The following is a 14372-nucleotide window of genomic DNA, read 5'->3' on the forward strand; positions in this document are numbered from 1 at the left end:
AAGAATGAGGCAGTCAGGGGAAAAACAGGACTATTTTTGAAAAAATAAGAGAATTGGGCATTTTAACAATATAAGACTTCTTTTCCTTAAATCTAAAATAAAAAAACAAAAAATCCATATATGTTCCCAGCTAAGCATCACTGAACTTTCTTCCCTGATCAATTTCCCTTGGAAGGTAAGGAAAAAAGAGCAAAGTCAGTAGCCTTTGCTAATGACTTTGTGGGAAATACAGGTTATTTCCCACAAAAATTGTAATTAGCTTGAAGAATGAGTAAGAAACAGAGGAACTATATTTAGCGCATACTAGCCAGATATATAATATTTCTGGTTCAATTCATATTTGATTTAGAATGTGCAATAAATGTAAAATATATGGCACTTGGTCAGCACAACTGGCCATAAGAATGATCTGACATCTAAGAATTAGTGAAACTTACAGTGACTGTGTCTGAAAGCAGAAGGAAATTCACTTCAGGTCAACAGTAGTTACGTGGGCAGAGACTGGATTTTCTTCTTTATATAGTTCATATACATATTCCAAAATGTTTCACAATGAACATGGATTACTTTTATATTCATTAATTTTAAAGAAGTTACCCACTCCTACGCATGTATTCGGAGAAAAACATGGTTCAAAAGGATACATGCACCCCAATGTTCACTGCAGTGCTGTTTACAATAGCCAAGATGTGGAAGCAACCTAAATGTCCATCGACAGATGAACGGATAAAGAAGATGTGGTACATATATACAATGGTATATTTCTCAGCCATTAAAAAGGATGAAATAATGCCATTTGCAGCACGATGGATGGACCTAGAGATTATCATACTAAGTGGAGTTAAGTCAGAGAGAGAAAGACAAATACATGATATTGCTTATACGAAGAATCTAAAAAAAAAAAAAGAATACAAATGAACTTATTTATGAAACAGAAAGAGACTCATAGTCTTAGAGAACAAACTTATGGTTACCAGGGGGGAGGAGGGGGAGGGATAGATTGGGATTGACATGTACACACTGCTATATTTAAAGCACATAACCAACAAGGACCTACTGTAAAGCACAGGGAATTCTGCTCAATATTCTGTAATAACCTAAACAGGAAAAGAATTTGAAAACGAATAGATACATGTATCTTTATAACTGAATCACCCTGCTATACACCTTAAACTAACACAACATTGTTAATCAATTATACTCCAATATAAAATAAAAAATTTTAAAAAGAAAAAAAAAAGTTAAGTTCTCCATGACTTATTTACACTAATCGAAGAGTAAGAAATACTAGAAATGACATGATTTAAGGCCTAGAGTTTACACCACACATCTTCATATGTCCAAAACCTACTCCATCTCTGAGGCACAGCTCAAATGACTTTTTTGATTACACATGTGAAAATAAACCTTCCATTACTTCGGTTTCCATAACACTCTATAATATATATCTCCCACAGCACCTAACACTTATCACTACCTCCTGATATCAATTATTTATATGCTTACCTCACTCTAGAAAAAAATACATTCCTTGAGTGAATTCATTTTTCGTGTCTCTATAGCACCTTGTAATCAAATGAAAGGAAATGGAAACAAATTCCTGATAACTCCAACAAGGGACAGTCCCACATCCACTCAACACTGAGACCTGCCAGGAATAAGCCAGGGACCCAGAGAAGTCAGCACAGACATGGCTCTCAAAGAGACGTGCCTCACCAGGACACTCAGATCATCTCCCCCACAAAATGAGCAATGGCATTTTCAAAAACAGGTGTTGCTAATTTTGAATACAGTATGACCCTCTTTCAAGAAAAGAAGAATGCTTATTGCTGGCTTCGGGCATTTTATCAAGAAGGCACCTTCAGCAAAAATTGCAATGGACTTCTATTTGGAAAAAACCTGACCATTTCAGTCTATGTAGAAAAACCTCCAAAGATTAAGTATGACAAAGCTTTTTATTAAGTATTTGATTATACATACATAACAAATGTCTATATAAAGTATTTCTGGGGCACTCACTTTCACTTATTTTGCTATTCAGTTTTTAGGTATTTTTAAGATATGAAATGGGATTGGAACCCCAATTTATAACACTGAATCTATAAAAATAAGGAATCAGATGTCAATGGTTCAACCTATGAATCAAGAATCAATGTGCTTAGTGGTATAAGGTCACTTGAATGGCAAATATCAAAATAGCCTTCCCTGGCTCTTCATCTTAAAATACCATCAGTTCCCAGAACTACTGTCCATTCCTAAATCATTATGCAGGAAGTAGCAACTGAACAAGAATTGGTTTAAGAAACTCATGCTTAGTTTCTCACAATACAAGATTTGATAACCTTGAAAATAATCACTTTTCCTATTATCCATCCGAATATGATACAGTTCATTATTTAAATTATATGCAAGCCTACATCTGCAAACACCAGACTTCATTTGAAAACATGTCAAATTGTTGTACTAGTTTATTCAAAATTTGAATATGAGAAATGAATTTAAGGTGTAATCCTAAAACTATCAAACAATTCAAATGTGAGAAAATTAGCCCTAATAAAGAAAATACAACTACTATCTGGAGAAAAACATTATGAATGATTCTGTAAATGGTGGCAGCGGGGTGAACTCCACGCTTGCAAAGGTACAGAAAACTTTTCATTCTTTCTCCCAGCGAACCCAACTCTTCCCCTTCATTCATTCAAACTTTTACTGAGCACCACCAGAGACTAAAATAATAATAGTAATAACAATAATAAGATAGTACTTATCCTTAAGAAGTTCACAATCTTCTGAACTGGAATGTGACCTTTGAAGGTCACTAGAATACACTGTGTCCTTTTGTGTAAATGTGAATAGTAATGTCCATCCCCATTTCACAAGTAAAGTTCAAATGCAATGGGAAAGCACCACAATATGTTTAAGTACCAAATTAATGAAGCCATGGATTTTTTTTTTACTTAGCCAGACTATGTAAAGTGTGATACTGGTTATCTTACCAAGCAATTGGAGAAACCTATCATTTCATTCATGCCCACCATTTAATCCACCACTTTAGACATTCATTCATGCCAGATACACCTAAGACACTCTGTAAGGTCTACCAAAGAAATGTTTCAGACCCTAGGACTCTTTATCCCCGTAAGACCATGCTGTAGAAATGAGAGGCAGGGCATCCTCACACCTGCACTGTGGTTTTCTCTGATGATAAAATCTCTAAACAAAACCTGTGTCTGACTACGTCATAATAGTGAAACAGATGCAACTGTTTCAGGAGACTATTTAGAAAGTGATACCAACACTCTTCATTAAATCAGTTTCCAACAGATCAAGAGTATTTAAGTTCCAAATCTTAAAATTCTTGCCAAAAATTATTTATACACCAGATGCAAAGAAATTTCAAACCAAATAACCAATAGATCTGTACTACAATTATTTGTGTTGCTATTGAGTTTTAATACATAAACCTTTTATTGTGTAAAAATGTAATTATCAAACATACCATGCCTAAGTAATATTCAAAATGTAACCGAGTAATTTTTCAAATATGAAAATGGGAAAGGGGTGTCACAGCCATAAATCATGTCAGCTATAACATTATAATAAAAAATGAGTCATTGATATGCCCAATGCCACTAGCCAAATTCTATTACAAACTCTAACATCAATTTCTAATCACAGGAAAAGTTAAAGAGAGAAAGTACATTACAAAATTCAGAAGTTGGGAAGTATAAACATTTAATGAATTTTTATAGTCAGTTTAAAGCAATGTACTAAAATATGGGTGACACTTTACCACAAAAAATTATTGTACATTTTACAGTAGCGCAGCTCTTTGATCTACTGCAGTAACTAGAGTAACTGCATAACTTATTAGTCTAGAAGTCAGGAGACCTGGACTAATTCACTGTTAGCAAGAGGCTTTCACTAACTCACTGGGTTACCTGAAGCAGTAAACATGGCCATACTAAACTGGATGTTTGGTAAATGAGACAATTGAAATAGAAGATCTACAGTTCTTTTCTGATAAACAAACATCTCATAAGAGACTCAATAGGCCATGACACCACATCACCCTATCACTACCTACCGTATACTCCCATCAACTACAATTTAAACTCTATTTTCTATGGTTAGTTATTTTACATAAACTAAAATGATGACTATCTCAAACTACACAGGTCTTCCTCAAATTATGCTAAGTGTACCATTTGAGAACCACTGTTACTTGCCAAATTACGATGAACAAAATGACACTGCTATTTGAATTCTGAAGGCACTAGCAGTGTCTCACTTTTTCCCTTTACTCAATTTCACAAATAAATTACCATGTTTTAGCTTTACTAATTTACATCTTTCAGTGTAGATAATAATATATTATTGGTTATTTTTGGGGAAGAGCCATCTCTAGAATTCTTGTATGGCAGTGAAGCTAACAAAAAACAGGCAGTCATTTTAAACGACGTTAACAATATGCCACAGCCCTTAACGTTCTTATTAATTTGTGAGATTAAAGAAAGCAAATAATAGGGCTTCCCTGGTGGCGCAGTGGTTGAGAGTCCGCCTGCCGATGCAGGGGACGCGGGTTCATGCCCCGGTCTGGGAGGATCCCACATGCCGCGGAGCGGCTAGGCCCGTGAGCCGTGGCCGCTGAGCCTGCGCGTCCGGAGCCTGTGGTCCGCAACGGGAGAGGCCACAACAGTGAGAGGCCAGCGTACCGCAAAAGAAGAAAGCAAATATTAAAGTATAAAATAAGTAGAAGGTATATGTTTCTGCAAATATTCTCATGGTAGCAAGGAAGAATCAGTTTTTTTTTTTTTAAGACATGCTTTATCTAAGACAATAACTGAAAAAATGTTAATTACCGTGCTGCAGCACTGAAGACAACTCAAATCACCAGAGAAAGTGTGGACTTAGGAATGACCCGGTCACACAGTATACCGTCTCTAGCGAAGAGTAACTACTGCAAATAGTACCAATTAACTACAACTTTCCAAGGTGAGCTAGTCACTGAAATGGAAAAAGCTTCCCCTTAGAAGCTCCACATAGTTAAGAAAACCCTATTAACATAGTAAATTTGCTTTTAGAAAAGTCTTAATTTTCGAAGATACAGTATTTCTACATACCTTACACATGTAACTGTCCCCTATTTTCAAAGAAATCTTTATATACATTTCTCTCATCTAATCTTCACAGAAAGTCCTTTTTTCGGTGGCAAAGTGAAACTGCTGGGAATGTGCAGGTCACTTCTTTAAGCCTACACTTTCTTACGTAACTTGACCAATGTCACAGAATTATCAAGTGCAAAGCCAAGATTAAAATCTAGGTTTCCTATTATTCCAGAGAGCTAGTAACGTCAGTAATAAAAATCTAAGTTCAAGAAAAAGCATGAAGAAAAATATCACCAAACCAAAACCTAACTACTTTTTGCTTATATAGTAAGTTACAACAATAGGATAATTCTTCTGGTGAGCAGAACTATATCTTATTAAAAATACACTACTCATTACTCTGCAGGTTGACTTGTCACTCTTAACTATCCCAAATAAAGTTAAGTATATATCAGTAAATAAAAAAGGAATGAGGAGGGCTTCCCTGGTGGCACAGTGGTTGAGAGTCCGCCTGCCAATGCAGGGGACACGGGTTCATGCCCCGGTCCGGGAGGATCCCACATGCCGTGGAGCGGCTGGACCGGTGAGCCATGGCCGCTGAGCCTGCGTGTCCGGAGCCTGTGCTCCGCAAGGGGAGAGGCCACAGCAGTGAGAGGCCCGCGCACCACAAAAAAAAAAAGAATGAGGAATAACGATATCAAAAAGCTTTAGCAAAAAACTTTATGTAGTGACTCATAAGAAAATCCTCTAAGACCTCATTCACAACCTGTTTACTCTGGTCACCTCGTTTCTCACAGTCCCAACAGATTACACACTGCAAAGATAGTTGATGCTACAGACAGACACAAGTGAGCAATAAGAAAAGCAACAGCCTAAGGGGTAGAGAGAGTCTGACCAACAATGAACAGGAGATGAACTGCAGGATCCCCCAAGGGCCTCAAAGTAACTATTATACTGATGATCTCAAATCATCAAGAAAATTAAAACTGTATTCAGTGAAATCTGCTTAAGGAGGCAGAAAAATATATACAGTCGGCCCTCTGTACCTACAGGTTCCACAACCACAGACAGAAAATATTCGGGAAAAAATTCGCTGCGCAACTATTCACATAGCATTTGCATTACATTTACAACTGTTTACATAGTATTTGTACTACATTATGTATTATAAGTAATCTAGAGATGATTTAAAGTATACGGGAGGATGTGTGTAGGTTACATGCAAATACTACACTATTCTATATAAGGGACTCGAGTAGCCACAGGTTTAAGCATCCGAGGGGGCCCTGGAACCAATCCTGTGAGGATATCTAGGGATGACTATAATACATCGAGAAAAGTGTTCTGTCAAAATTATCTTGAATTTTTCTTAGTACTTAATAGTTGTTAAGTCTCAATTACGTGGAAAAATCTTATGTTAGATACGTATGTATTCAAATATTGTGCTTTTATTAATCTATTTCACCCAGAACCCTGTATTTTAAAATATTTTATTTAAACAATAAATAATATTTATTTTAAATGTTATCCAAAAAAAGGGTTATAAATTAGAATTCACTAAGATGGCCACTGAGTGTTTTGGTTCTGAGATACAAACCTACTGCAGCATGAAACTGAGATAAGGCATCAGCTAGCTGTCCAGCTGCAAGAAGTTTCTTGCCCAATTCAAGATGTTTCTCAACATCTGCATTTACTCCACATTCAGCACCTAAAAACAAATAAAAATAATAATAAATTAACTTTCCACGAACCAAGACTTAATTCTAAAGAATAAAATGTTTAAAAAATATCTGTCGGCCTCCTTCATTTACTTAGATGAGAAAAGTCACAGAAGCTGAAAAGCGACCTAGAGAAAGTAACAATAAAGTACAAACAGTGCTTCATTTTATAGAGTAGAAGCCACCCAAAAATATACCCATATCGACCTAGTTAGTCAAAAGAATGTACCCAGTCTACAAAATGCAAGGAAAACTGCCTAACACGGTACTACCAAAAATATTTATAATTTGTTGTTCAACAACAAAATTAGAATTGCTTTGTTAAACTAGAATCTCACTTCAACGAATATTAGAGTCCACTACAATAATCAAGAACTTACTGAGCATCTACAGGGCACCAGGCACTGTTCTAGATACTTGGGATAAGTGAGCAAAACAAAAACCTCTATCACTCATGGCACCTGACATTATAGTAGCAGGAGACAGACATAAGAAAGGAGTGAATTACAAAGTAAGGTAGGTAAAAAGTAGAGCTGCATGAGGGGGGTCAGGAGTGGCGGGGCTTTCAGTATTAACTAAGGTGGTCAAGGGCCTCATTGAGAAGTTGACATCTGAGCAAAGACCTACTTGAAGAAAGTGAGGACTCACCAGGCAGATATCTACTAGGATAAGAGCTTGCCAAGAAGAAGGGCCAGCTAATGCAAGGGCTCTGGGTCAGGAGCATGCCAGGTACGTCGTGGAAACAGCAGGGAGGTCAGGATGGCTACCACAGAGCCAACAAGGGAGATAACAAATAAGATGAGGTCAGAGTAGTAGAGGGTCCGACTAGGTACAGCTTTGGCTTCACTCTTAGCAAAATCGGGAGCTGGCGAGGAATCGTGAGTAGAATAATACGATCCGACTGACCAGGCCAATTTTCAACCAACGTGCCGCCTCTCAGCTCTGAATTCATCCTTCAGCTCTTGACTGTAATGACGGGCCGGAGTGTGTAAGCATTCTTCTGTACGCTGAGCACAGTGTTAGGCTTTGTCAGGAAAGGGTGCTGAAGGGGCACTGCAGGAAGGACACCTCCTGGTCCCCACTGCTGCCTTTACTTCCTTCTGGCTCCTGCTGCGTGGCGTGCAGCGGGGAGGACATCCAGTGGTGCCCTGGCCTAGCCGTACACCCAGGGATCCAGTCCCTCAGCCACCTGGAGCCTTGGTCACACACCCCCTCCCAAGCAGGACGCCATGTACTCCAGGCTTCACACCCACAGCAGCACCCCAACTCCCCCCCACACCCAAGCCCACCAGCTGGGGCTCACCTACACCTGAGAAGGTGGTTTCTCGCTTCCGCAGCCACTGTGGACCAGCTCTATCCCCGACAACTCAGCGCACTTTCCTACCAGCAACCCTAGCCTGCAACTATACTGTCTCCGATGAAGTCTGAACCCCAGCCTTGAGGAGAGGGTCCCCCTCCAAGTTGGCCCTTCCTTGGGGAGTGTCTCTCAGTCCTAGACTATCCTGCAGAGTTCTCTCTACATCATTATGGTCACCCTCCTATCATAATAATTCTTTATATTAAACTTCCCCCTTTAAAATCACCTGTGGTTTCTGTCTCCTGCAGGGACCCAGACTTTTATACACAAATGGTACTAGGAGTGGTTCTAAGAGAGCCACAAACATGGGATTTAAGGATTGGTTTGGTCATGCCCTTGAGCTTGAGTGCAGGGCTGAGTTCCCTGTCAATGAGAAACAAGAGGTTAGTCATCTGTAGCAGGTAGTAGAATCAAATAATGAAGATATCGTTTGTGGTTGACAGAAAACGAGTACTAACTGAGGCACATGCCTTGGAAACCGAAGTGGCTGCTGCACTTGAACATCATGGCAGTAATGATGAATATAAGGACTGCAACGTGGGGTGGGGTCCTCTGAGCACACTAGAGCACTTACAGAGAGAAAATAACAAGCTCGGGGCTAACTCCTAGCTCCACTCAGTCTGAGAGATTCCATGGCAGCCTTGAAACCATCTCTCTCTCTCTTTTTTTATTTTTTTTGTAGCCACAGAGCTGATTTAGCTGAAAATCAGGCACAAAATTTAATTTTGAGGGCTGTTGAATTAAAACAATAGTCGAATTCAGAGTCTCGCCAAGTTTCGCCTGTGAAATTCAGGACACGTATTAGTAAAGAATGGGATCCTCAAACTTCGAATGGAGACATCTGGTTGTACCTGGATGAAACTGACCAACTTAAACCTCCCAGCCCTTCTGAGCCTCCTTTACCAGTAGAAGCAGCTTGCCTTCCACTATCAGAGAAACCTAGCCTTCCACTGCTTACAATTCCTAGGACAACTACTTAGGGAAGATGCCATGAAAGGGGATGCTCACTCAGACGCACCCTAACCATTCCAGATGTCACTAGCAGGTATATACACTATAACCTAAGAAAAATAGTTTACACACCAAAAGAACTGCAAGACTTTGCTGATAAACTAGCAGAAACCCATGGAACACGTGTGGGAATAGATTCTAAAGGTGTTAGAACAAGAAGAGTGGAATATAACACTGTATCTGGTATCATTAACTGATGTGTGCCCACTTACTAGAGCAGAGCTCAGCAAACTGTTTTTGTAAATAAAACTTTACTGGAACACAGTCACGCCCCTTCATTACACACTGCCTAAGGCTGCTTTCATGCTACAATGGCAAACTTGAGTAGCTTTGACAAAAGCCATAGAGCCCACAAAACCTAGGGATGACTATAATACACTGAGAAAAGTGTTCTGTCAAAATTATCTTGAATTTTTCCTGGTACTTACAGTTGTAACTTAAGTTACATGGAAAATTCTCTTATGTTGGATACACACGCATTTGACTGTTAATGCATTTATTAACCTACTTCACCCAGAATCCTATATATATTTTTAAATATTTTACTTAAACAGTAAATAATATTTATTTTAAATGTTATCCAAAAAAAAGAACTATAAATTAGAATTCACTAGGACGGCCACTGAGGGTTTTGGCTCCAAGATACAAACCTAATAATGCAGCACGAAACTGAGATAAAGCATCAGCTAGCCGTCCAGCTGCAAGTGGTTGCTTATCAAGGAAAAATGGCGTTTGCTGCTATACAGGAGTGGCAAAGAGGGCTACATCTGGAACCCAGCGGATTCTCTAGGGTGTTAGTACTTCCATGCCCAATACTAAAGGTTAATTAAAAACTACAGCAACCAAAAACAGAACAGTTAAGCACTCAGACCCTTCAGGAACAAAGGTCTGGGTTACGCCATCAGGTAAAGAAGCCAGAGTGGCTGAGGTTCCAGCCGAAGGCATGAGAAGTATGGAACAGGAAGTTGACAAAGGATGCCATATATATCAACTCTGACCTCATGACTAATTACAGACTCAGGACTGTAGTAGCTTTGCACATTTTCTCTTTGCTTATTTATACACGTTTATTTGTATATACGGTCAATCCTCACAATTCACAGATTCTGTATCTCAGAATTTGCCCACTCCCGAAAATGCATTTGTGACCCCCTCCAATTCATCTGTAATCCCCAAATTAATATTCAGGGTGCCTTGGCAGTCATTTGAGGACATGTGAATGTGCAGAATGGTGGCACACTTGAGTCCCTCAAAGTGCACGTTCCGAGCTGAAGTCAAACAAGGTGATACTTTTTCTTCCTGTGTGAGCTCTCATGTTATAAGCAAGGGTCCTTTCTACAGTATATTTAGTGTCATTTTTTTATTCTTGTGGGTTTTTTTTTTTTTTGGTTATTTCACTGTTTAAAATGGCCCCCAAGCATAGTGTTGCCTAGTGTTACTAAGGGCAAGAGACTGTACTGTGCCTTTCGAAGAAAATATGTTTAGGGAATTCCCCGGCGGTCCAGTGGTTAGGACTCCGCGCTTCCATTGCAGGGGGCATGGGTTCGCCCCCTGGTCAGGGAACTAAGATCCTGCAAGCCACGCAGAGCGGGCAAAAAACTAAAAAAAAATTTTTTAATTAAATAAAAGAAAATAAGTTTGTTAGATAAGCTTCATTCAGACATGAATGATAATGCTGCTGGCCATGAGTTCAATGTTAGTCAATCAATAATATATATTAAATAAGATATTTTTAAACAGAAACACACACAAAACAAAGTTATGTTTTGATCTGCTAACAAACATGTAGTGACCTGAGGCCTTGCAGGATCCTAACCCTGAATTTCCTCCCAGGTACAATGGTTCAGTATTTGCTAATTCAACGTTCGTAAAGACATATGGAATATAACTGCCATGAATAAGGAGAATAAACTGTACTAACCACATTTTCTCTAATTCCCATTTTTATTTTACAATATGCTGTTGGAATTAACTTTACAATTTTGTTTTTATATAAGTGAATACTGAACAGGACAGTGATGGACTCAGAGTAGTAATTAGTAACAGCCAGTAACAGACACAGTGATTGTTGGAAATGTATCTTCTCAACCAGGGTACAGGTGAGAACTTCTTCGCTTATAAGAAGAGCTGTACCTTGTTAGGTAGGAAATAGAGTATTTTTGTTCTGAAGTTCAAACGTGTGTAGAAGGCGCATATGGACACGAAGCAGCCAAAGCACTTCTCTTTTACAGGGAACATGATGTTACGTGTTTCAGTGTGTAAAGGGACATTGCAGGAAAAAAAAATCCGAAGTCACCCCTCAGGAAGGTTCGGGGACCACGGGCAGGAGCTGGAGGGGCTCTCCGGGGCGCTGAGCGCTCGAGCCCTGGTGGAGGCCAGGGTTACACAGGCACACGCAGTTATCAAAGCCCAGCAGATTTATGCTTGGACAAAGTGGACATTTTATTGTATATAAATTTTAATCCCCCCCAAAACTACTGATGATATGCATGTTATTTAGGGACCTGTGTATTGATGTTATTTTGAAAAACATTTTTTAAAAAAGGATTAATGAATGGATGGATAGAGACATGCCCAGATGGATATGTGTTAAAAACAAGCATACTGGACTTCCCTGGCGGTCCGGTGGTTAAGACTCTCCGTGCTCCCAATGCAGGGGGCACAGGTTCGATCCCTGGTCAGGGAACTAAGACCCTGCATGCTGCGCGACGCAGCCAAAAGAAAACAAAAACCAAGTATACTAATTACATTAATGATAGAGCTTAGGTGATGGGTATAGGACTGGACAGTATAAAACTGTTTCAACTTGCAAATGTTTAGTAACAAAATGTTGGGAAAACATACACTACAGTAAGTGTTTGGATGCGAGGAATACACACAGGGTGCTGTGAGGGCACAAGTGAAGGCGCCTAACACCTGTAGTTAAAATTAAATTTAAAATTCAACTACTCAGTCTCACTAGTCACAGTGTAAATGCTGGATAGCTAGCAGCTAGTGTGTGGGACAGCAAGGATGATACAGAACATTTGCCACCATCACAGAAAGTTCTACGGGACAGTGCTGGGGGTGAGGTGGGGGGTGCGGTCTCCCCGAGGTCCCCCCTGAAACCTGACAAATGGGGAGGATGGACCTGTGGGAATAGGCTGAAGAGAGAAAGCAGCACTCCAAACACAAAGAACATCATACTTAGAAGCCCAGAGCTCAAGATTAATGAGGCTTTCAGAGAACTCCAAGTCCAGGATTTCAGCCAGCTCCCCTCTCCATCATGACTTCATTGCTCTGAGTGGGTCACTTTCACTGCTAGAGGATTCCAGTAAACAGCCAGAAGGGACGAGGGAAACCAATAAACTCTCTGTTACAATAACCCAGGCGACATGACGCTGACCTGACCGTGGAGTAGTAGCAATGGAAACAGAGAAGAATACACTGCTTAGAAAAATAAGAGAAAGAAAAAGATGACTACCTGTGACTTATGTCAACTGTCTGGATGCAGAGGTCAAGTGAAGAAAGAGCAGGAGATCAGGAAGACACCCAGAGCGACTAGTTGAGCAACTGCCTGCTATTTCAGTCATCAAAAGCTAGTGAATTCCTGATTTCATCGAATAGAGCAAAAAGCCACATGAAATGCACTTTACCTTACTATTTACCCTACTAAACAAAGCAGCTTGCTTTTCCTATTCCTGGTCTGCAGTTTCTGTATAGTGTTTTATTACCTTGGCTGCCTGTTGGAGCCCTCTGTACAACGGAGGAAGGGAAAAAGGGAGAGGGGGAAGGAGGAAACTTTAACTTGGTGGTCTCAAAAATTTGGAGCCCTAAAACTATAATTTAGAGATAAAATGCACCCCTTTGTTCACAGCAGCACTATTCACAACAGCCAAGACATGGAAACAATCTACTGAATGTCCATCAAAAGATGAATGGATAAAGATGTGGTACAGATATACAATGGAATACTACTCTGCCATAAAAATGAATGAGATAATGCCATTTGCAGCAACATGGATGGACCTAGAGACTATCGGAAAGTCAGTCAGAAAAAGACAAATACCATATGATGTCACTTATATGTGGAATCTAAAATATGACACAAATGAACTTATCTACAAAGCAGAAACAGTCACAGACACAGAAAACAGACTTGTGGTTGCCAATGGGGAAAAGGGGGTGGGGGAGGAATGCATTGGGAGTTTGGGATTAGCAGATGCAAACTATTATATGTAGAATGGATAAATAAAAAGGTCCTACTGTATAGCATAGGGAACTATATTCAATATCCTGTGATAAACCCTAAAAGAATATGAAAAAGAATGTATATGTGTGTGTGTGTGTGTGTGTATATATATGTATAACTGAATCACTGTGCTGTACAGCAGAAATTAACACATTTTAAGTCAACTGTACTTCAATAAAATTAATTTAAAACAAAAAACTCAGGGTCCTGCACAGCCCTATTTGTTTAGGGCAACAATGTGAAAATATCTAACCTATTTAAGAGCGTGTGGGTAAAATTTGGAGAAATCAGTTGGGGGATCTCAGTGGGCTGGGAAAGTACTGTTATTTTTCCCACTTAAAATGAAGATATAGGCTCCTGCCCTGTGAAAATTCACTATGCAATATAGATTTAGAAACTGATTATATTCAGAATGTGAGGGTCACCTGTTTCCACCTATTCCATACCATTTCCAAAAATATAACCTAGTTTTCATAATGAAGATTATGGAAATTAATGTTTCACTTAACAAATGTTACTGAAATCTATATGTAAGGCTGTGGCCATAACAGTAATGAATAAGGCAGCCTCTCCCAAAACAGCACCGAGGAGAACCCAGCAGCCTTTAGCTTTATGAGGACCCCCTAGACGGCAGGTAATCATGGACTCTGGAGAGAGAGGCTACTTTCCAGCATTACATTGGAGTCTCTGCCACATACTGAAGTATTTACAGAATACATAATGTGAAGAACGGGACTGACGTCAAAATCATCTTGGAGAGGAGGATGAAAATATAGATGAAATAGGAGCGACCTGGTGTTGGTAATTTTTGAAGCTGGGTGACAGACGGTACACAGTGGTAAATGATACTATTTTCTCTACTTTGGTATATTTTTAAGATTTTTCCAAAAACAAATTTTTTTTAATGTAAATCCTTTCAGTGAGGAAAGACTGGCTGATAAAAACTA

General features: G+C 39.3%; 1 protein-coding gene across 2 annotated transcripts in view; it reads right to left on the reverse strand.

Annotated features, from left to right (window-relative positions):
• Window positions 1-14372, reverse strand: part of DNAJC3 (DnaJ heat shock protein family (Hsp40) member C3) — an 87533-nt gene that overhangs the window by 61465 nt on the left and 11696 nt on the right. The window contains exons 1-2 of one of the 2 annotated variants that reach the window (XM_027115974.1): window positions 7733-7835; window positions 6706-6816 (exon numbers count right to left, since the gene is read on the reverse strand). In XM_027115974.1, the coding sequence (XP_026971775.1) occupies window positions 6706-6816; window positions 7733-7778 (157 nt within the window). In that variant the 5' untranslated portion in view covers window positions 7779-7835. Of the gene's footprint in view, window positions 1-6705; window positions 6817-7732; window positions 7836-14372 lie in introns of those variants that run through there. The other variant, XM_027115973.1, reaches the window with a different exon arrangement.

Source organism: Aethalodelphis obliquidens, unplaced genomic scaffold (assembly GCF_003676395.1).
Source record: "Aethalodelphis obliquidens isolate GAN/ISIS:26980383/991018 unplaced genomic scaffold, ASM367639v1 scaffold15, whole genome shotgun sequence".
Taxonomy (NCBI): Eukaryota; Metazoa; Chordata; class Mammalia; order Artiodactyla; family Delphinidae; genus Aethalodelphis; species Aethalodelphis obliquidens.